Here is a 23,706-nt window from a genome sequence, read left to right on the forward strand (position 1 = left end):
TCCTGACCCCCCCAGCGCGTCATCCTGACCCCCCCCAGGGTATCAGCCTGACCCCACCCTCCCCCAGCACAGACGCTTACGGGAAAAACGGGGGCTAGTGCTGGAGCTCACACTGGCCTTTCAACCTCTACCGAGTGAACAAAGGAGGGGGACACATCCAATGTTTTGTTTGGTTCTCTCTGAGAGGGAAGGAGACCCCTGTCCATCTCAAGGGGCACGCCGGACTCTACTGTGCTGGAATCTTCTATCCCACATATCCCTGGCAATTGCCTCTTTCAAACTCACACGTCACTCTGGTGGGTGTAGATCCGGTCAAACAAGGCCTCGGGGGCCATCCACTTCACAGGCAGCCGGCCCTGTAAGCGGCATGAGGGAGATTGGGGGTAGCCCAGGCCCGGGCGATGGGGGGACAAGCGGGGGGCACCCATACGACTGGACATGGGGAGGACGACGCATGCTCGGCTCGTCCCACCACGCCGTCTCTCAAGCAAGGCCACCGGTGCTGGGTCCCCGCCCGGAGACGGAAGTAGGAGAAAGCCCAGCGGAGTCCTGAGCGGAGGACCTGAGGCCGGTTCTGTCCTCAGGACTTACGTTGGTTGTCTTTTTATAGTAGTCGATGTGGTGAATGTCCCTCGCGAGGCCGAAGTCTGCGATCTTCATCACGTTGTCCTCGGTCACCAGCACGTTCCTGGCGGCCAGGTCTCGGTGTATGCACTGCAGGCAGAGGAGATAGGACGCAGGTGAGGGGCCGCCCGCCGTCAGCCTGCCCCAGGGCCGCTGCTCCAGCACTCGTGCCTCCTCCTGCCACACCACTACCCCTCGACCTTTCCAGGTCCCTCTCTGACACTTCAAAGCCAGCCATTCGAGCACCTCCAGCTCCAGGCCCTTGAATCACCGTAGCAAACCCTCTGTGTGTGGCTCCCTTGCACTCCTCCTAACTCATAGCTCTGGATCTGCACCCAGGTAGTCTGAACCTGGATGCATCTGTCCAGTCGGGGGAGGTGGGTGCTCTCAGGCGCTGGCCCCCAGCTGCAGCACATCCGCACTGGGCTGGGGCTCAAACGCAGCCTCCGTTTATCCGAGCACCAACACTGAACTTCACACCAACACAGAGGACTTCATTGTGCCCCATAACCAAGCCACAACATAGGGCTTATCATTCTTTCTTCGTATTTGGAGATCCAGAAGTAGCTGCCTGGGGCTACCTGGAGAGTGGCAATGCACAGACCTGAACCATCCCCAGTCTGAGCGGACTTTCTGCACTCTGACGCCCCTGAGAGCCTGAGACAGCACAGGCAGGCGGTGCTCCAGATGTCTCCCATGCTCCCAGACGATGCAAAGTCATAAACCGGAGGACAAGGGAGGCTCTGTTCCCACCCCGACTTCACCCAGGGGAACCCTCAGGAGCCATACCTTCTTGGAGGCGAGATACTCCATGCCCCGGGCCACCTGATAGGCGCAGGATACCAGGTCCTTGGAGGAGAGCTGCTCCTCTGGGTTGTGACTGGGGTTGTAACAGTACTCCAGCCCAGGAGGCCTCCGGGCCTGTAGGTACTCCCGTAGGTTGCCTTTGGAGGCGTACTCCACGATGACGTACAAAGGGCCTGGGAGTATGGGGACAGACGAGCCATCGGTGGGCAGGCAGGGGCTTAGCTTCACCCCCAGGAAGCCCCACCCCCAACCACACACCACGTGTTTGTTCCCCAGGCCTAAGTGCACCTTTAGGGAGCCTGGGAAATTCACTCCACTACCCCAAGAAAGCTAGGGAAAGGTTTCTTCCCAGCATACTCCAGGAAGTTCCCGAGCAAACCTGGGGGTGGGGGTGGGGAGCCCTAATTTAGGCCACAGTGACTCACCTGGTTCCACCCACCCTATGTGTATGCATCTAGATACCTGTCTTCTTTTTTTTTTTTTTAAAGATTTTTTATTTATTTATTTGACACACAGAGAGAGCGAGAGAGAGAGAGAGAGGGAGAGAGCACAAGCAGGGGGAGCAGCAGGCAGAGGGAGAAGCAGGCTTCCTGCATGAGCAGGGAGCCCGATGTGGGGCTCGATCCCAGGACCCTGGGATCATGACCTGAGCCGAAGGCAGCGGTCTAACCAACTGAGCCACCCAGGCGCCCCTAGATACCTGTCTTCTAAGATGAACGCCAGACCCCGAGAAGTAACTCCAGCTACTGCTGAAGTGGCCTCTCCTCTTAACCCCATTCCCTGAGCGTCGCTGAGATGCCTGGTCACTGTTACTATCTTCTCCCCGACAGACACTGTTATCCAAGTGGGAGGCCCAGGTTCTCGGCTGAGGCCCTATGCTGGCCTGGCCGGCGCAGGAGAGCTGGACTAGCTTAGCGCCTACCGTCCTGCGTGCAGGCCCCCAGCAGGTTGATGATGTTCTTGTGCTTCCCGATCATCTTCATCATCTCCATTTCTGAGATCAGGTCTGACAGGTCTTTCTCTGTCGCGTCCGCTTTACACACAAACCGGGAGGGCACGGGACTCATTTACTTGGAAGGATGAGAGGAGGAAAGCGAAGGGAGGGGAGACGGGGTGGATGCTCGAGGAGGCCCTGTTTTCGGGGACGTGCTTCTCTCTCCTCCCCATCTCACACCCGAATCGGTTTTTCTTCCCCTTTATGAGAGCTGTTGGCAACGTGTGCTAGTGTGTGGGGTGGAGGACAAGATGGGAAAACCCAGCTAGCAACGGGATCTAGAATACACCTGCCCACGGCCCGGACTGATGCCAGGGACTAAGGGAGAGCATGGCCATCTCAGGGTTCAGAACGATGCTCCTCCACGCCCAGGAGATGCTACACAGGCTGTGCGGCAGGTGTGGGCCATGACAGGGCACTGGAGAGACTGCCCCAAGGCCCACAGTTTGCTTGGACAACAGCAGGCTTGTTTTGGCAAGGACAGAAGCAGCACTTACCCTTCAACATCTTCACAGCCACTTTGGTCACACGGTTGGGTTTGTCCTTGTCCAGCCCAATGGCCTCCGCCAACACCACCTGCCCAAAGCAGCCCTCTCCCAGGGGTTTGCCTAAAACCAGCCTTTTGGGAAAAGAGAGGGTGGTGTGAGATGGGGCTGGTAAAATTTCAGCCTTGAAGGGCCATCCCGTCTCCACCTCTCCAAATTCCACCCAGCTGAGAGCAGAAAGTGTCAAACTGTTCTTTCTGGATGCATCTGGAACCCCTTCACTTTCAGCGGGGGACTTCCTCAGAAGTTGAGAGTTAAAGTAATTACCTGTCTCGAGGCAGCTCCCAGCGAGGGTCTTCAGGAAGCTCATATTCAGAGACCCCAGCCAGCATGGGGGTTCCACTAGAGGAGAGACGTGAGGGCCGAACGAGCAGAACGCCAGAGTTCATGGATGCACTGGAATCCGCCGACACCTACAGGGAAGCGTGGGGTCACCCTTCTAGCGAGGATGGGGTGGGGGAGGGGGCTGGGGGCTGTGAGCCACAGAGTATTCCTTCAACTCCTCAGGGCTTTCCACCAGTGGCAGACGTGTGTATCTCTTATCTGACGTTCTTTCTCCAGCACAGAGTGGCAGAAAAACCACAAGAGGTCTGAAGATCTAAGTTCGAAAACAGACTTATTTTTGCCGCCAGCTACCCTTTTCACTCATTTAACAGGAGCAGACCAAATCTCTCTCTTCCAGACTGACATTTTGTAACCTATCATTGCAATCACAACTCTATTGTTGTCCCCATTCTTTGTGAAAACTCTGCCTCAGATTATGCATTCTTTTTTTTTTTTTTAAAGATTTTATTTATTTATTTCAGAGACAGAGAGAGTGAGAGCGAGCACGAGCAGCGGGGAGGGGCAGAGGGAGAGGGAGAAGCAGACCCTGCTGAGTAGGGAGCCCAACCCGGGGCTCGATCCCAGAACCCTGGGATCAGGACCTGTGCGGAAGGCAGACACTTAACCAACTGAGTCACCCAGGAGCCCCAGATTATGGATTCCTAACTCCCAAAGCACCTTCCAGAATTAGCCCAGCTGCAAATGAACATTCTCTCCTTTCACACGCCTTCACCCTCTGTTCCATTTCCTTGGATGAGAGGAGGGTGGCATCCTGGCACCTGACTCAGGTCCTCTGCTCTGTATCTTTGTACCTCTAACTGACCCTCGGGGACCGTTCAAAAGTACAATATGAGTTGCACATTCAGCCTGGCTAGGGCTTTCTCCCGATCCACATGCTGGGTGAACAGGGGGCTTGCAGTTGGGGTATGGTGGGCATTCTGAATTCATGGGCTAGAACAGCTTGGAACCCAACTGTGGAGCACTGAGGACATTCTACTACCCCTGGCCCAAAAGCTAGAAAGCAAAGCTGGAAGTGGTAGGTTGGGGGACCGAGGAGAGGGCAGGGCATTTGAAGGTCCTGGAGGCGGCCCCGGGGGCACAGGGAGAGGCGCTGATGTGGGGCGTGCAAATCCCCTATCTACTTTCTGTTACCTGTCTGCGCAGAGGGATGCTCTTGGCTAGCTTGTGCACGGCCATCTGGCTGTGGAAGTCGCTCTTCTTGGTACCACTCTTCATCTTGTAGATGATGACAGACCCCACCATGCAGGAGATGAGAAAGGCCCCGGTGCAATAGATGATGATCTCCAGGTACAGGGGCGAGGTCATCACTGCTGGCCTCTCTTCCAGGGCTGAGTCAGTGTGAACAGGGTGTTAGCAGGACCACTAGGGTCCCAGCTTCATAAGAAAAACAACCCCCATCTCCTTTCCTCTGAGAATTTTCAAGGCAGAGAAGAACCAAGCCTGGTCCCAGCTGGGACTGAGGTCTGGCACTGAGCAGATCAGATAGCATATGATCTCTGAATCTTCCCGATCCTGACTTGAATCCCCCAAGGACGAGGGACTAGAGCTATCTTGCCACGTGAGGCCCATCCTCATTCATTCAGGATCCTGCCTTGCTCAGCAGGACTGCTGGGATCGACGGGTACCAGGTACCCACAAGGGTTTTCTCCATCTACTCATGGAAACCCGGCCCTTCTCCGCAGAGCCTCAGTCCTGCATGTATCCACCTATCACGTGGGACAGATGAACCACTTAGGAGTCTGTTGGCCCTGACAGCCCATGAACACCTTCTCCATTTCCACATGCCACAGCGCCCGGCATACAGTGACACATCATGAGTTCAAGGAGAGAGGATGGGGGGGAACCAGTCTGTGTCCCGGATCCTCGCCTCCTGCCTATACCACCTGTGTCAGGTCAGACACGTAAATATTTGTACCTAGCTACACCCCCGGCAAAACTAGCTGCATTTCCCACCACATCTGGACCGCTTGAGAGGAGAACGTCCACTCTGCGCACTTAGGAATCCTACTCGGGCCCTAACTCCTAAAACCGAACGAAGAAACTGGGGAGGGGGCACTGTTTTATTCTCTTCTCCCACCTTCCGTTTAGAATCCAGCCCGCTCCCGCCGCAGCCCACCCAGCTGAACCCACCCTTCCCTTGCACACGCGAGGCAGCGAGGCTTGCCCACTGGGGTGAACAGCCCTCCACCTTGGATGGCATTCTTCCAAATACCAGCCAGCCACAGAGGCAGGCGTGCCGGGGACCTCCCCGGAGAGGCACTATGTGTGACCCCGGACGGAGCCCAAAGGAACCCCCGGAGCCTGACAAGGAGGCAGCAGAGCTAAGAACAGGAGGAAGTGTTTCTGTTTTTCTCTCTCCCCAGGATGGACAAACGAAGACAACCAAGTGGGAGCACACACGGGACAAAGACAGCGATGGGGTAAAAACAGAACACTTCTCTGCCTCAAGCAGGGTTGCTGTCAGACCCTGCTGGCCAGGCAGGGCAGGGGAAGAGAGAGGAAGGGAGAGGAGGGGAGTGTCAGCAGCGACAGGAATAGCACTGTGCCCCGACCCACATGCAGGACACTCAAGAGGCAGCAAAGACCAGCCCACCACCTGAGCAGGCTGCAGGCTCCTTCCTTCCCAGCCCAACACACAGACCCCCCCCTCTTAGGAGCCAAAGAGGATACAAGGGCAGCACAGAGTGGCCTCCCGAGTCAGGCCTGACTTAATGCTCTGCTCCAGTTCCCACATCTGGGTGGAAGCTCTCCTCCGAGATCAGAGGATGGCAGGGCGGGTGGGCACTGTTCCTTACAAGCAACAAGCACCTCTTTACAGAAGGCCTACATCTGGTTAGAGGAGGACTGGACCTCTCTTGAGACCTCTGGAGCCAGCAAAAAAGGATCAGACAAGTCGGGGAAGGCTGCTGGACCCGAGGAGGGAAGGCGCCTGCCCTGCAGGAGAGCCTGGCTGCAGGTTAACTCCAGATTCCATGCATGCATTGCATTGGCCAAGGGGGAGAGCCAGATGCAGGTATATAGGTGGGAGGCCTCCGTGTTCCTGCAAAATGAGGACCGCTCCCATGGGAGCTGAGATGATTCGACCCTCAAGCTTATACAAATCGCCAGGGCCACCTGCTGGCCCCTGAAGCCCATTCCTCTACCTCTCCTGGCTCTGTGTCTCCCCCAGCCCCACAATGCATGCTCCCCCCGTGCCCGTGGTGAGGGCAGGACATCGAGAGGAGAAGTACAGTGTATACCTTCCAAAACGGTCAACCATGCAGAGTGATGGGAGAGTCCGATAGAGTTACCCGCCAAGCACGTATACTCCCCCGCGTCCTCAAAGGAGACATTCCTTAAGTGGAGGACTTCCATCTCTTTGTCGGTGGTATTAACTCCGGCAGTCTAGAAGAGACAACGGAAGCAAAATGGACAAGCACAGGACATGAGACCTCTAAGAGACACAGAGAAAGGGATGGAGGAAGAGAAGGGGGGAAAAACCGGAGGAAGAAATGCTCCCCAGCGTCTCCTTTGCAACAAGAACACACAAAAACCACCAGGCAGCGAGACCTGTTAGAGGAAGACAGTGAGACCCTGAGGGAGGGGCTCCGCAGACCTACGACGCCGCTGGCTGGTTATGACCCTTCACCAGACGCTGGCAGCCCCTGGCCTGTCCAAGCATGCGGGCGGGCGGTGGGCAGCATGGAGAAATGCGGCCCGGCGGCGGGGGGCTGTTTGGTTTCAGGTAAAGTCAGAGGGCACACACAGGAGGGACGGATGGGTGCTGCGTCATGCGTGCACACACACACGCGCACACGCACACGTGTGCACATGGCCTACCAGTCTGCAAGGGGACACCCGGCCCCTTCTTGTCTCCACCACTCAAACCTCAGTCTGCACTGTCGTTCAGCATGCGGCCGGCTGATGGCCACAAGCGCACACACAGCCAAGGGGCACACACGAGGCACAGAGTTTGACACCGACGTAGTACCGAACCAAAGCAGCCTCCCAGGCCGGGTATTTTTCCATGGCTCTGGGCTCTAGAAACACAGCAGGATAACAGGGAGAGTTGGGTGCTGGCTTCCCCATCTGCCCCAGCAGCATGGGGCCTGAATCAAACTCCCAGCAAAGGGCCCCATCCAGCTCCCCATTACCTTTTGCCATAGGTCTGGTGACAGTGAGCCACGCAGACTGGTTAGCTTCACCAATATAATTGGAAACCTTACACACATACTCCCCGCTCTGGGCCTCTGTCACATTGAACAGGGTCAGCACCTCCGCATCCGAGCTATTAATCCCCGAATGCTAGAACAAACCAACGACAAGCCAGTCAGTGGGGCACACACTGAGACGTGGCCATACTTTGCTCCCACGTAATGTTAGGGCAGGCCCAGGGAGCTAAGGCAAGGGAGACATTAGTGAGACTTATCATCTTTCCCTTTTTAGAAGGACAAAACAAGTTGACTCCGAAGGCCCAAAGCATCTGACCGAAAAATTAACTTAAAAAGAAAATTGCTGCCCCCAGTCACACATTCTGTCTGTGTCAGGCCCACTCCTCCGGGTCTAGGGCAGGCATTGTGAAGGGAGCCGGTGGCCAAGGGCCAAGGCCATGGCCTCATTTTCCAACGCAGCGGTTTCAGCACCAGTAGTGAAGAGAAGGGATGGCCAGTAAAACTCTGGGACGGCCAAGCCAGGGGAGGAGGAGGTCTAACTCTGGGACCAGGAGGTAAATCACGTTCCCAGCCTCTGGTTACTTCTTGCTGCGAGATCCACTGGGGGAATTAGGCAATTACCTTCCCTGGGTTAGTGGAGCATTCAGGGACAATGAAAGTCTGGGAGTGAGAGGAAAAAGGAAGAGAAGGCCATTACTCCTGATGCTGTATGGAATTTACCTGTGGCATCTGCTTTTCCAACTCTGCCTAAGAGTCGTGCCCTTATCATTCACTCACTTGCCAGAAAGGACGGGACTTGGGAAATAGGGCAGAATCTGGCAAACACTTGCTGGAAAGGCTTTGGTCCCAGGCAACGGAAAATCATGAGTCCAAATGCCTTCCCTGAGTAGCTGAGCCAAAAGCCTGAGCAAAGTCACTCTCAAGGCTCTTTAGAAACCAGCAGTGGCCACCCCACCCTCCCCACCCCCGGCCCTCAGTTCCCACTGCACTGTCATTCTGCGACCTGTCACTAGCTCTGGGGAATGTGGCTAGGTCCCTATTTAAAACGGAGCATGTGCCCGAAGGTAAGGGATGCATCCGGGTCGCCAGCACTAAGCCTAACCACAGCAACTTGGGCCCAGGGAGATACGGGTCTCCTTCCCAGCACCCAGCCCACGGAGACTGGGGCCAAGATTACCTTCAAGATCTGGACATACGGCAGGTTGTCTGGACCAATCTTACTCCCATTCACCTCGATGTGCTTTAGCCACTGGATATGGGGCTGTGGGTCACTGTACACCTTACACATGAACTCCACATTGCTGCCCAGGGCCACGGTCTTGTTGGCAGGCAACCCTGCTTGCAGGATGGGCCGGTGAGGGGACCGCTCTGTGGAGGAAGAGAGAGAAGAGGCTCGTCAGGCCCCGCCATGGCCCGCTCCTGGCTGGGATGCTGACAGAGAGCATCTCAAAGACCACCAAGGAGAAGTGTGCTCCCCCTTGGCTTTTCCACTGGGCAGAAGCATTTCCAGACTCTGCTGAGCCTTAGCCCCTCGACTTGAGCTGGGAGAAGGAAGAAGGTCCTAAACGATGAGGAACTTCCTCCGCGAGGCAATGCATCCATTTTCACAGGCACCAGAAGTCTCTTGCCTTAAATGGAGACCCCTAGAACTTCAGTCACATTCCCAGACCTCCCTACCGAAAATCACACAGAGTCGTTTAGACTCGCTACTCAAAGCATGGTCCATGAGCACCAGCACCAGCAGCACTAGGAGCTCACTAGCAATGCCAATCTCTGGTCCTATCTGGCTGGCCCAGAAGCTTCTTTTTATACCATATCCTTAAAGCCAAGAAGAATGCTGGCTGTGCAACTCTTTACCTTAAGACCTCTAGAGAATGAAATCAGAGCCTCCGAGAAGAAGAGGCTGCCGTAGCAGCACTGAGAGGCGTGCTGTGCTTTCTAGTGTTTCCTGCGAGGCCCCGCAGTCGGCATGGGTCTGGAGTCTTGCACTAATGAGCTTCAGTCTGCTCTTCAGTAAAGTGGGAAGCCCAGTGCCAACCTCGTGGGGTCCGCGAGAACTGCCGGGTGTCAGGCACCCAGCAGCAGCCACCAGATGCTCTATGTAACCCCTTCTCCCGTCACCCCTTGCAGGAGACTAGCCACAGCACCTTCCACCTTTCAGGAGTCACAGCAGCGTCCAATCCTCTCAACTAAATGCACAAACCAGGCAGGAAACCGGCTTCAGGCGACAGAGCTGATAAATGCCCGTGCCGGCCTGGACCCTATGGCCGTTTTCTCAAAGCCCTGCTCTCTTTCCTCGAAGCTCCTTCAACCCCTGTCACCGGCACCTTCTTACCCACGACATCGAGCTGGTAGGTGTGGTTAATGCTGCCATATTCGTTCTCCACAATGCAGGTGTAGTTGCCCTTATCCGAAGGCACCACGGAATCCATTATGATGCTCCAGGTGGCGTAACGGACCTGAGGGGAAACATGCCAGAGCGCTCCATTGTGGGTCTGGAGGAGAATGGAGGCAAGAAGCCGTGTGGAGGCAGGGGTACTCGGTGGCACTTACCCTCTAGTCCCAGCCCAGAGCGCACGGCCCCAGCAGCACATGAGCCAGGACAGGGTGGAGACCGCCTCCCACCCCCCACCTCTGGTCCACGTGTACTGAAAGAACACATCAGGCAGACGGGCATGAGGAACTCTGGACATCAACCTGCAACAGCCAGTGCCGTCTGCAATCTGACCTATGTGCCTCCTGCATTCTCCCAAACGCACCGGGAGCTTCCCACTCTGCGCCTCTGTTTGCATCCTGGGCTGGAAGGGCTCCTCGTGAAGAGTTCAGCCCAGTCTGCCCCCGGCCTCTTCTTCCAAAAACCATCTCCTCCGGCCCAACCTTGGGTCAGAATGGTTCTCACTGTCCCTCTGTGCCCCTGCTGAAGCACTGATCACAGGCTGCTTTTCGTGATAGTGTTCGAGGATGCCTGCCCGCCTGTCAGACTGGAAATTCTCTGTGGTGCCTTGTACCACTTGTGGCAGCGCCTTGCATATGGCAAGTGCTGGATAAATTAATTTAATATGTTTCCCTGTTTTTCCTCATCTCTGCTTTTCTTTTCTGTTTAAAGATTTTATTTTTTTTTCTTTAAGCAATCTCTACACCCAACGTGGGGCTTGAACTTACAACCCTGTCATCAACAGTCACATGTTCACCAACTGAGCCGGCCACGCACCCCGATCTCTGCTTTCCCCATACAAGATTAACGGGAGAAGAGCAGGGAGGTGAGATGGGACAGAAGGATGATCAGAGTCTTAAGAAGGGATTAAGAAGGAAGAAGTTCTTGCTAGAGTCGCAGATGAGCAAGGACGCAAACAGACAATTCACACAGCAGGAAATGGAAATCGCTTATTAACATACGAAAATTTTAAGTCTGCTAACAAGCAGAACAATGCACAAGAGAAGAGTGAGGTACTTCTGTCATCAAGGTTGTTGGCTCAGGGATGGTAAGCCTGTCATTCTCATACTCTGCTATGGGAAGATGAATTAATTTTTTCTTTTGGGAAAGTAATTCTTACCACAATAAAATTAAAAAATAAAATCATACCCCAGCTCATTACATCATCTCCCAATAAAGCAAATATCACAATAAATAATGTAGCACATCTTTCTGATGTACCTGGAACTCTACTGCCCAGTACACTTCCTGGAAAGACATGTGTTCAAGAAATGTTCATGTTACAAAAAATAAACGAATGAGTAAAATTACCTAGTTACTGGGGGAGAAAAAGGTAATGGGAAATATGCATTAAGGGCTTAAAGACATGCTTATACTTTGGTCTAGTAACTTTACTCCTAGCAACCTTTCCTGGGGAAGAACATTTAAAAACACTGACAAAGATACCACAATATAATGTAGAATAGTGAAAAACCAGAAAATGACAAATATCACAAAATAGGTCATTACATCATGAGACATTTTGATAATGAAATATTATGCAGCCATGAAAAATTATCTCTCAAACACGTGGCAAAAGACTCATAATGTTAACAAGTGACAAGAAAGTATATATACAATGTGATTATATAAAAACCATATACATAGAAAAAAGACTAAAAAGTTTTTTTTTTTGAGAGAGTGAGAGCAGCGTGCGAGGGGGGGGGGGGGGGGCAGAGGGAGAGGGAGAGTCTCAAGCAGGTTCCATGCCCAGTGTGGAGCCCAAAGAGGGGCTCAGGGCTCGATCTCATGACTCCGCGATCATGACCTGAGCAGAGTCACATGCTTAACCAACTGAGCCACCCAGGCGCTCCAGGACTGAAAAGATTTTAAAGCTTCATTTGCGGTTTCTTGTATTTGAAATTTTTCTAAAGTGCACTGCTTTTATAGTTAGAAAGCATTAAACAATTAATGACATATAATAAGGATTTTCCAAGGAGCTTCTCCCGTTCCTCTTATACCGACTTTTATACATACACACGTACCTTGTAGCCTCCAATCCTGTGGTCAGGTTTGAATTCTTTGCCATTTTTCAGCCAGCGCAGTGTGGGGTTGGGAGTCCCACTGGAAGGGCATTTGAACTTCACAGTCTTGGCAGCTGGCACTGCGTGCAATTTCTTTTCCATCTTTTCTGGGGATGTCCAGTACGGAGCCACGGCTGCCCAGGGAAAGCCAAGAGAGACAGGCAGGGGGCCAGTCAGGCTCAGGAGCAGGGACCCAGGCCAGGACCCGGAGGTGCCCCGCCTACCTGCCCAACACCTGTCAAGAGTGCCAGCTCTAATCAGGGCACCCCAGGGACCCCATGGCTAAGCATCGGGACCCCATGTGCTCTCTCCTCCCCTTCTCCAAACAATCATCCGAGCCTCCCCCTTCCCACTCAAACCCAACGCCCAGCCCGAAGGGCAGTAAGGTAGGAAACAGTGTCTCACGCATACGGTTTGGTTTGGTGTTATCTGTCTCTTTCTCCTCTGAAGAGGAGTCATCATCATCATCGTCGTCCTCCGAGGAGGGGAGAACATCTATGGGAAGCAGAAGGGGGCACTGAGGTCCCTTCGAGGGAAAAGGGCTCACTAGATTTCCATCCATATCAACAGCCGGCCATGAACATAAAGGCCAGTCCAGTTACAGATGAATGCAGATGCCCGTCCCCATACTGGACCCCAGTCTCATTCCGCCCTTAGTGATGGTCTCTCTGTGGGACGGAAACGGTTTATTTAAGAACTGCAGGCTCTATGCCTGTCCCCCGTCTTCCCCATCCCAACGCAGTGCCCCTTTCTGTCCAGAAGCCTTGAGACTGGCCAGTTCCATCAGGGGCAGCGGGTCCTCTTGAATTTAATTCCACCTTGCGTTCATCTCAGGACCAACAGCCAGGGAATCTGTGTGTATCCTTCAGAAACCCAGACAGATCTAGGCACACTATAGCCAGAAGCTATTTCTACAGCCATCTGGGGAAGAACGGGCTAAACAATTTCTAGTTGGGATTTTTCTACCATGCATGTGCGAAGGCTTGAGGGCTGCCCCTCATAACCAGAGCAGAGAGGGAGCCCACCACACTAGTCCGCAGTTGCCAACACCTCTCTGCAGGTATCCGCCCCTTTTAAAAGGCTTGACACACATGTGGTCACCAAGCAGCGATCATGCCAGATCCTTTTCCAGTCCCTCCTAGTGCTTTTGGGGGTCTGGAGGGAAATAAAGGAGGCAAGTCCTTCAAGTGGGGGTAGTTCTAAACGATACCTGGAGGAGAAGAGATGCCCAGTCCTCACCGTGGGCTTTGCATACAAGGTGTAAAGAAAATTTCAGCTCTTCTTTGTTTTACCCTAGAGTTGTATAACAGTCATGTTCTAAAAAGTGGCAGAGTCCCAAAGTCACAGAGCTCTGGGGTTCCCTGGCTGCCCCTAATACAGCTCCAGAAGCTGGAGGACAGATGTTTTCCACAAAGTCTGGGAATATGGTGGTGCACCTGGATCCTTTCCCATCACAGTAGGGACCCACCTCACCACATATTCCGGGGCTCTAACCCCCGAGCCAAGTACCAAGTCCAAATGGCAAGGGAATGACAGAATGGAAGCTGGCCGAGTCCCAGGCAGCACCTGGAGATCTGGGCAAGCTCTGGTGGAAAAAGATCAGTCTTACTGACCCAAGTGCATGAGCAGTCACTTCTGAGGCTGATCCTGGAAACCCAGATCTCTGACCTGAGGCCCGCACCACCCCCAGTCACCCCTCTGAGAGCGAAGCCACGCGGCGGGCGGGGAGCAATGTTAGTGGGCAGCAGTTTCCGAAGCAGAGCGGGAGCGGGGCAATCCCCGCCCCCGGAAACTAGCAGAGAGGGTGGGAGGGCTGGATCTGGGGAGGGTGAGGGCTGGCTTGGCTACCAACCTGAGATGTTGACAGAGAAGTAGGTGGTGTCGCTGCCCGAGGGGCTGCTGGTCACGCAAGCGTAGAGGCCGGAGTCAGCAGGCACGGAGTCCCGCACCTCCACCTCCTCCCCTGTGATGCGGGTACGGTTGCTTTCCACCAGCTGCACCCCGTCCCGCAGCCAGTTGATGCTCTGGACATCGTCCCGCAGCCGACAGCGAAGCTGCAGCAGGTCACCAGGGTGGACCAGGAAGGACTCCACTTCCACAGGGGCTCCCCAGGGCTGGGCTGCAGCCACCCATGGGGGAGGGGGGGAGGAGCCAAGGGACGGGGCAGGAAGAGGGGGAGAGGGAAGAGGGAGAGAGACAAAGGGAGTTAGGCTAGCGAGCCGAGCTGCACTGAGCCGCGGCATCCCAGGGGCTACAGAGCCAGGAGGCGGAACTGGAATAGGGGTCAGTGGGAGACAGCTGGCCACCTGGAACCCTACGTCTTCTTCTCTACCCAGCTCCGCCCACGGGCAAAAGAAGGAAGAGGCAAAGCCAGGAAGCAGCCACAGCAGCATTAAGCAGTTGACGTTTCATTTCCCTCCATCCAAGGCGCGGGGAGGCCAGCCACCCCCCAGGGCATCTTTGTGTCCAGACTGCCCCTCCCTGCACACTCGGTTCTTTGCCAAGAATGGCCACTTCCCAGGAGAACACCCCATTTCCTTTGGGCTAGGCCAGCCTCAACTCTTTCCCTAGTAACAGCTGAGCAAACCCTTTCCCTCAAAAATCTAGCAGCCCCCACCTAAGTAGAGAGAAAGTAATTTGTCAACAGGGGCTCCTGGGTCAAGTGATTCAGCAGGGAGGAGTCTGGCCCCTCAGTGAGTCAGATGTATAAGATGCATATGGGAGAGAGCCGGCCCAGGGAGAGGTCAGCTCAGGGGAACCTCTAGCTAACAGGTGTCGGGCCAGAGGATGTGGAGCTTTTGACTTTATTAGGAGCGGAGGCCTGCAGCTGCCACCAAGCCCACACTTGCTCTGGCCACAACAGCCCTTGAACACAAAGCTCCTTTCTCCTCATCCCACTGCCGGGCTGCCCCTACAAGCCCCCCGCCTCCCCCGCCCCCAACACGCTGTCACACGCATTCGCTGCCCCTCACCTCTCTTTCCCTGGACCCCGGTTGCTCCCCGGCTCACAGACCTGATGCGACCTGGTCACCCATCCATCCCTCTCACGACCAGCCACTGGGCACTGGCACTGACAAAGGCCACCATCCCAGACAGTTCCCTGCTCTGAGCAGCCCCTCTTTACGAACCAGGGGGAGATGCAGCTTCTATTTCCATTCAGGATGCTCACGGGCGCTCCCTCCCGGCGTCTCCTGCCGACTGTCCATCCCCCACCAAAAAGTGCCCTTGTTTCGGCTCGCATCTACCCCCTTACTTAGGTCTGCACGGTCCTGGGAGCCTTCTCTCTTTCTCACCTGCTGGTTAACCATCAGGGGCTCAGCCCGGACACCTTGCAGGTCCCCAAAGCAGGAACCTCTGAAACACACACTGCCTCTGGTCTCCACGCCCCAGTACCCTTCAGGGCCTGTGTCTGCTGGCTCTCAGCTACCCTCCACTTCTCTGCCTGGCTGGGGACTCTGCGCCAAAGCCTCTTCCAGCTCCCAGTCTGGGTCAGGTGCCCTCCCACTGCACCTGTCACACTGAAGGAAGGTTCCCTTTCTTGACTGCGTTCCGAGGGTGGGGACGGGTCGTATTTACCTTTAAATCCCCAGCACCCAGTATGGTGCCTGGCACACGAGAGTTGCCCAGTAAACGCATGTGAACAATGCAAAAAGGACACAGGCACTGTCTCCTCAGCGTCTTCCTTTCTAAACTTTCTTTTCTCCTTCTCCAACCCTCATTGTAACCAACTCTGACATTTATCCAGGTTTCTGCCACAAGGCTTACAAATGAAGAAAATGAGTGCCTTGGGCGTCAGCTGGCACCAGGGACTAACAGCTGTTTTCCTCAGAGGGGCCAAGGCAGTAGGCCCTGACCCTCTTCAACCCAAGAGCTGTCTTAAATACTGGGTAAATATGAGTCATCAAAAGTGGGGGTGCTTCTTCAAAAGGGTTTGGAAGCCACTAGGCTAACAGTCATTTATATTTTTGTGAATCAGGTCAAGAGGAACACCACAAAGGTGAGCAGACCACATAACTGATTAAAAATAAGCCTTTTGGGTCTTAAAAAAAGTTATTCTTTCCAATTTTAATGGTTTGTGGTTTTGCCAAAAGAAGGGAGAAGAAAAGCAGTTCAGACTTGACCCTTAAGGAAAACAGCAGACACTCCTATTGATCAAATCTCCGCTCCCTCCAATGACCTCACTGATTAAATATTTTGCAGCTCCTGATCTGTACAAGCCGTTGGTCAAACAGTCAACTTGGTAAACTCAAATTCTTAGCCCCTGGCATCACAACCTATTTTGACAGGTCCTGGGGACAAAGAGGTGGCAAGAGAACACGGGCACTTCCCCAAGAGAAAGTAGCAAAGGGACACTGGCCCTGCTGAGACCAGCTCTGGCTGATTCTAGCTTGGATCCCTAATTTCCCACTCATCCCAACCAGGATGTGCAAACACAACTCGCCTACGGGGTGTATAAGAAGCCTCAAGGACCAGCTTTCTTTTCCCTGCCGCTGGAGTTCCAACTCACTCGGATGTTCCAAGCCTTGGTGTGCTCTATCCCTTTATTCCTCTGATCAGGATCCTGCACCGTGTGTAGGATACCAATGAAAATCTTTGCTTGGCATTCAAGGCTCTCTGAAATCTGTTCCCACTTCCCCATGTAGCCTTCTTCCTACCTTCCACTTTAAGGCTGGCTGTTCTGTAGACCAACTGCATTCTCTCCTCATAACAAAACTGACTTGGGCTCAAGGCTGTCAGCGTTGTGATGCTCCATCCTTTCCCCCCGACTCCACCCTGCCTGACACTGTTCAGAGTGCACCATCAAAGCCAGCCAGGAAGCCTGCTGTTGGTTCCAGTGTTGCTACCCTGTCTGTAACACAGTTACTGTGCAAACCACACAAATTCACGCTTGATTACATACCATCTTGTATCGTTTCTTTTAAAAACATCTTTATTGAGATATATTCACATACCATAAAATTTACCCATTTAGAGCATTTAAGTTCAACGGCGTTTTTTTTTTTTTTGTATAAATTCACAGAGTTATGCAACCATCACCACAATCTTACTGTAGAACATTTATCACCCCCAAAAGAAACCCCACATGCCATCACACGCCATCACACACCATCCCCTACCTTTCCCTCAGTCTAGGCATCCACTGTTGCTTTGTCTCTAGAGATTCGCCTGCACTGGATATCTCATATCAATGGAATCATGCATAAGATGATTTTTTGAGAGCGCCTTCTTTCATTTAGCATGATGCTTTCAAGGTTCTTGCATGTGGCCACACATCTCACTACTGCATTCCTTTTGATGGCCAAGTAATACTCCACTGTATGCATGTACCACATTTTATGAACCTGTTTATCGGTTGATGGACACCTGGTTCTACTGTCTCCTAAACAGTCCCAAGTGCCCATGTCTTCCTCTCCTAAGAAACAGCAAGCAACTCAGAGCAGAACTGCCTGTTGCAATTTTTCCACAGTGCCTAAGAATGTCAGAAACGGAAAACACCCAATTTTTTTTTTTTTTTTTAGATTTTATTTATTTATTTATTTGAGAGAGAGAGAGAGAGAGAGAAACAGCATGAGAGGGGAGAACGTCAGAGGGAGAAGCAGGCTCCCCGCTGAGGCGGGAGCCCGATGTGGGACTCGATCCCAGGACTCCAGGATCATGACCTGAGCCGAAGGCAGTTGCTTAACCAACTGAGCCACCCAGGCGCCCAACACCCAATAGGTCTTGAACTGAATTTAGCATCTGGGAAAGGCTAATTTTTAGAGGAACCAAAAATCAGCCCACGGCTCTTGGGTTATAGAGGATTTTTTTCATGGCTAACAGCGCTCTTGGATGTGTGTCAACATCTCTATTTACAAAGCAGGGATAATGCCACTTTCTTCTAGGAGGTGATGGAAAGGTAACCAAGCACTCGCTGGTTTCCTGGGCCCTGCCTGTCTGCATCACTGCTCTGAATAGCAGTCCTGACCTGGGGGAGTCCTATGTGTGGTGGCTGATGCAAGGGCATCCCTGCTCACCGGCAGCCTCTAACAATTCAGTCCCTACCCTCCATTCTCCTTTTGGTCTTTCCAGCGTCCCCCATTTAAGTCCCCACTGGGAAAGGCCCTTGTATCTGTGGCTCCAGTTCCTCTGAGCTGGCCTTTCCCTGGTCAAGACCAATGGGCCAGGGTTATACTTATTGTTAGGTGTCAGGTGGCAAGAAAGGAGCGGACACCTTTATTGGGCTGGCCATGGAAGATGAAGAAAAGAAAGCCAGTTTACTGCTTGGCCACTTGAAGCCAGGGTTCTTCCAATCTTGGAGAACCTGGTTAATTGGAATGGGGATGCTGTGAGGAAAGCAGCAAACCAGAACACTTGCTTTGTGCATCTTGTTTCCTGAGAGATGAGGTGGGAAACGGAGGCTGGAGGACATTTTGTATCTGGACTCTGTGATGACCTTGCCTGAGCCTGGAAGTGTTTGGCCGTGAGTCAGATTACAACATTCGCTCTTACAGGCTCGAGGTGCAATGTGTTCAAAGTGCATTGTGGAAAAAGGTGCATTGTGTTCTGATGCCCACAGCACAGGGTCACTGTTCTCATCACTGGGAGCGGGAAGATTAGGGTTAGGGTTAGGGTTAGGGCTGGACTTGAAAATCCCTAGAAGATTAAGGCTGCCAACACCTTGGCCAACTCTCCAGAAAACAGGAGTGAGAAAAGGCTCCGCTTAGCTGCGTGAATCTGAGACTGAGGAGGCCTCTGGTGCTGAGGCAGGTTCCTGGCACAGGGCAGGTGGCAGGTGCACTGTGGAAGGCTGTGCAGGCTGGATCCAGGACCCGCTTTAGTAAGAGTGAAAGGGATTTATATGCCAATCACCAATCCCATCTTGTTTCTCTAACAGAGCCTCTCTATCCCCCAGGGAAAACCAGGAGCAGATCAGGGAACCACACTTTTTAGTAATCCTCAGGGAAGCAGCTAGAAAAAGAGGGGGGGAGGGGTGGAGTTTCCCAGGGTGCTCTCAAGTCCAGGAACTTGGACTTGATGAATGTTAATGGAGCCTTACTGAGTCCCTCTTCCCTTCCTATATTCCTCCAAAATACCAGGGCTTTGTAATCCCCCACAAGCCAAAAGGAGGTAGCATTTTGCTTATGGCACGACCGGCCAGAAGTCTGCCACTGTCCTCTAGCAGGCAATTCTGCCCTGGGTACATCGGATCAGAGCCAAGTGCTGGATTCTAAATGCCCAAGTCTTGGGCCAGCCGTGGGCACTGTGCAGGGTGGGGGACTGGAGCCTGTGAGAAGGCCCAAATCCATACGAACCTTGTCATTCGGAGAAGGTGAGACCCCAGGTCCCAAAATCCAAGGAGAAGACAGGGAGCTTTCTTCAAAAGAGCTACCATTGGGTGAATCTATGTGCCCTGGTTACTATGCAAGGAGAAGAAACGGATTAAACAAAGGCGCAGTAGACCCACGCCATGCTCTAACCAGGGTGATCAACTTTACATGCTTTACATAACAGCTTGACACGACTGAAGCACTTTGTGGTGCAACACGAGACAACTGGAAAAAAGCAGGAGAACCCAGATCCAGCAATCCAACACGGGCTCTGAGCATTCAGAACTTAAAAAAAAAAAAAAAGTATTGGTGGTCAGGGCAGACAGCAGAGGTTGGACATAATGGTAGGGAAAGGGGAGGAAGCAATTAAGAATTTAGATGGGGAGTGATAACTCTGGGGGAGCAGAAAAGGATGGGGGTGCTTACAAGCAGGTCTGTGCCTGGGGATGAGGGAGTGTGGAAGGTGAGGCTAGAGGGTGTCCTGCTCGGACTAAAGGTTCACAGCACAAACAGCAAAAAGTAATGGTTTCAGCCCATGGGGTGGGGGACCAGAGATAACAGAAGCACTAAAGAAGTCCCAGGGGACACATTCCTCTGCAGACTATGAAGGCAGACCTTTCCTGCTACATGGGCAAATGCACCTGAAAAGGTACTTGAAATGCCAGTGCACCAGCCTTGGTCCCATAATAGCCAATCTGGTTTGGCAGTTACTGTCCCCAAGCCCCACAAACTTAACATGAACCCGGCAAAGAGTCACAACAGATGTGCACAGCACTTTGCAATTTATTATGTGTTTCCCCCCCATATTATCTTGGGACCCTAAACAATGCTGAAAATGGTAATGCTAATACTGGACAATATTTACAGCATGCTTACTACATCCTGTATACTGTGAAAGCTTCTAATACAGACTATTGTTCAATCCTTTAGGAGGCAGATATTAACTATTATCATCCCCACCTACGGACGTGGAAGCTTCCTATGTGCCAGGCAGAGGTCTCATTTAGTCTACACAACCCTGCAAAGTAGGTACTATTATTATCCTCATTTTACAGGGGGGACCCTGAGGCACAAAGAGGTCCATATTTGTCCAAGATGGCCTGGTCAACTAGTGGCCGGGCTGGGATTCAAACCCAGGTGGCCTGGCTCTTCAGAGTCCACACCCATCCAGAGCCCAGGTCTACTGCTTTGAAAACAAGCCTCTACCTTCACTTTGCTTTTGCAATGCTTGACTTCCAAAAAGTGACTGAGACCCTTTCTGTTCAGGCCCCTGATGCTGTCTAACTGCACCCATGTCCCCTACCTCCATGCATGAGGTTCTCAAGTTGGTCGCTTTGACCTCTTTCTCCCATCCCCTCAGCCTCACCACCTCTACCTTATACTTTAGGGCTTTTTACCTTATGAATGTACTTTCCCATCCTTGCTCATCTACCCTTTGAAGCTGAGCAGGTGCGACTGTGCACATTTGGCAGGTCAGGAAAAGGGGCGGGGGGCCACACGGGGATAGTGACAGGCTCGGGACTAAGAATAACGCCCTGTTTTGGTATGGCACTTGATACTTCAAAAGGCATGTTTAGGGCACCTGGGTGGCTCAGTCGGTTAAGTGGCTGCCTTCAGCTCAGATCATGGTCTCCAGGGTCCTGGGATCCAGTCCTGCATCGGGCTCCCTGCTCAGCAGGGAGTCTGCCTCTCTCCCCCTTTCTCTCCCTCTGCCCCTCCCTATTGCTCATTCTCCCTAATAAATAAATAAAAGCTTAAAAGAAAAAGGCATGTTTATTCACGTTCATTCCCATTTAAGTACGAAAACACGGAGACTGAGGGATTTCTCTCCAAGTCACAGAATAGGGGTCAGCTCTGGTTCTGGATGCGGCGTCTGCCAGGGCCTGGGCCCCTCCAGTGTCTCACTTTTCACCCAGCGCTGGGGAGAGGGACAGGTGACCGGCTCGAGGTACTTCATGTGGCTCTAGCCACAGGTAGACAGCACCGTCCTCCCCTCCCCGTGTCCTTGGCTCAATTCTGGATCGGTCACCGGACACCTTCTCTCGCCCCTGAGACCCTCACCTTTGAATAACAGTTTCCAGCTGAGCTGATGACCTCTGATGACCCTGCCTGACTGGCTGAGAAGATTAAGAACATCAGGCAAAGGGCTCCCCAACCCTTTCCGTGGGCCAGCTGTCCTGCTCACACATCTGAATGCCGCAGGGCTTAAACCCTGACCTCTCTGCATGGGCACCCTGCATTCCATGCCCTCATGCTCCTGAGGACCTCGGTGTATTTCTTCCTCCTCCAGAATCCGGAGCCCCTCAACCACACCCCCAACCTCAGCTGTCCAATCTCTCAGCCTCTTCGGCCAAGCCGATGACCACCGTGCCCCTCTTATTTTGCTTTCTCCTTAAGTGCCTTTTCCTCTGCTCTCTCCATCACTCTTACAGACATGAAAACTCACTCCCCAAACGGCAGTCTTCAATCCCATTCTTAATGTGCCTTCCCAAGACATACAGATTCTCATGACTTTATCTTGCACTTATTCATGCTGCTTGGCTGTGGGTTGGTCCATAAATATGCATCTCCTCGATCCTCCGTGGTCAGGAGTGGTGTCTGTCATCCACATCCTATACTCCAAAGGATAACCGGCCCCCAACAAAGCCTGGGCCTGTTGTCTCGGGGTTGCGATTTCTGTCATCCCTATGAAATCCTTTTGATTTTGGATTTCTGGGTTAAGAAAATTAGAGGAGAACGGCCATTCTCCTTAGGAACGTGGGGAAACTGGTGGTCCAGGAATGTTTACAGTCTTGGCACAAACTCCCCAGAGATAAATGAGGGGGCAATTGTGGGTGGGGGAGGAACTCGGGGTGGCTTTGAAGGCAACTTAAAAGGAGCACAGAACAGCGCGGCAGGGCTCCGGGAGCCCTCTGCAGAGGTTTTTTTATTACGTTATTTTGGCTTTGAAATGGAACTGAAAACTTACTAAGTCTGGCAAGGCTGGGCCAGAATGGGGATCTCACCGAAATCCCGGGGAACTATCCTCCCACAAGAGTTGGGGTAGAGAGGAAGCCCTAAAAATAGGGAATTCCCTGAACTCCTGATGTCCCCAGCGTATGGGGAAAGCTGCAGAAATGCGGGAGCAGGGGCATGTGTGAGTGATAGGGGAGAGAGAACACCAAATCAATTAGCAGGGTCCGACACCCTGATCGGGAGCATTCACCAGTCCCCCGACCCAGGGGATTTGGAGTGTAGGGTTTTTTTTTTTTTTTTTAGAGAAAAAGGGAAAGAAGTAAGAGGGAACATTTTGCATGCAAATGGGCCACTGCCAGAAGAACCCATTAAAATGTAAAAACTCCACATTCAGCCTGACAAAACGGTGCAAACTGCTGTGTTTGCCAGAGGGGCAGCAATACAGCTCCCGACAAAGGGCCCGAGGAACAATGGCGGGCTGAATGGCCTCTGTCAGCAGGTCCCCTCGCGCGTTGCCATGGGGACCCCACCGGGGCTTACTAAAGGTATTTCCTGAGGAGAAAGGCAGTGCACACATGCCCAGGCAGCCTGGCTAATCCTGACAGGAAGCCATCGCCATTCAGCAGCCCAGGGGCTTGGGGCCGGAGTTTTGTTTTGTTTTTATTAAAAAAAGATTTCGGTCTTTTGTGTGTCCCACCTCATCACTGTAATTTAGTGCAGAGCCGCCTGCGCTGGCCAAAGCCTCAGCCAGGGCCCTGTGCCCGCCCCAAGACCCCCCAAAAGAGCTCCCCGGTAGCTGGGCCCGAGGAGGCCCAGGCGCACAGAACCCCACTCGGGAGACCCAGGCCGAAAGCCCCCTGGGCCCAGAGAGGTCTACGTAAACTTTCAAATAGATGTTGCAAGGGGTAACATGACGTCAGGATGGAGCCCAGGGTTGGAGCCGGTGTGCAGGCCTCCTCGTACTTTCTCCCTCCTGAGGAGGGTGTCCCCCTCAGCACCAGCATCCCCCACATCCCCCCTGCCTCCCACCATGGGCAGAGGGCTCTCCCGCCGGGGAGAAGGACTGTAATTAAGTGATTAACAAAAGAATGCTCCCAAGAGTTGTTTTAAAAGAAATGTCCCTTCTTCCTCTCTCCCAGCTAAAGCTCTCACACCAAGTGTTTACTGACATGCTCCGGATGGAGCTGGGGAGAAATCTCTTCCTATACCCATTTCCCAAAGTGATTCTCAGGACGCTTTGCTTCTCTCCCGCCTACCTTACCAGGAAGAAAAGAGCTGCTCTGGAAAGAGGAAAGTTCACCTAAGTTGTGCTAGGAAGCATAGAGCCCACTCACCCCACAGCAAAGGGAAATGCCCTGCAGCTATGGGGAAGGGCGGTCTATGCTCACAGTTCCTAGAAGTTTGTGTCACCATTTCACATTTGGCACCAGAGGAATCCAGCCTTGGCAGATTCAGGGAAGTAAGCCAACAACACAGCTGGC

At 53.1% G+C, this 23,706-nt stretch overlaps 1 protein-coding gene across 7 annotated transcripts in view; it reads right to left on the reverse strand.

The window, feature by feature from the left end:
- FGFR1 (fibroblast growth factor receptor 1) overlaps positions 1 to 23,706 on the reverse strand; it is a 48,365-nt gene that overhangs the window by 2,235 nt on the left and 22,424 nt on the right. The window contains exons 3-15 of one of the 7 annotated variants that reach the window (XM_025886124.2): positions 13,816 to 14,082; positions 12,375 to 12,458; positions 11,925 to 12,097; positions 9,802 to 9,925; positions 8,644 to 8,834; positions 6,555 to 6,699; positions 4,447 to 4,643; positions 3,238 to 3,383; positions 2,923 to 3,044; positions 2,354 to 2,464; positions 1,414 to 1,604; positions 592 to 714; positions 286 to 356 (exon numbers count right to left, since the gene is read on the reverse strand). In XM_025886124.2, the coding sequence (XP_025741909.1) occupies positions 286 to 356; positions 592 to 714; positions 1,414 to 1,604; positions 2,354 to 2,464; positions 2,923 to 3,044; positions 3,238 to 3,383; positions 4,447 to 4,643; positions 6,555 to 6,699; positions 8,644 to 8,834; positions 9,802 to 9,925; positions 11,925 to 12,097; positions 12,375 to 12,458; positions 13,816 to 14,082 (1,945 nt within the window). Of the gene's footprint in view, positions 1 to 285; positions 357 to 591; positions 715 to 1,413; positions 1,605 to 2,353; positions 2,465 to 2,922; positions 3,045 to 3,237; positions 3,384 to 4,439; positions 4,644 to 6,554; positions 6,700 to 8,643; positions 8,835 to 9,801; positions 9,926 to 11,924; positions 12,098 to 12,368; positions 12,459 to 13,815; positions 14,083 to 23,706 lie in introns of all 7 variants that reach the window. The other 6 variants (XM_073902473.1, XM_025886122.2, XM_073902472.1 and 3 more) reach the window with 6 other exon arrangements.

The sequence above is a fragment of the Callorhinus ursinus genome, unplaced genomic scaffold, assembly GCF_003265705.2.
Source record: "Callorhinus ursinus isolate GAN/ISIS: 27379988/994484 unplaced genomic scaffold, GSC_fseal_2.0 scaffold17, whole genome shotgun sequence".
NCBI lineage: Eukaryota > Metazoa > Chordata > Mammalia > Carnivora > Otariidae > Callorhinus > Callorhinus ursinus.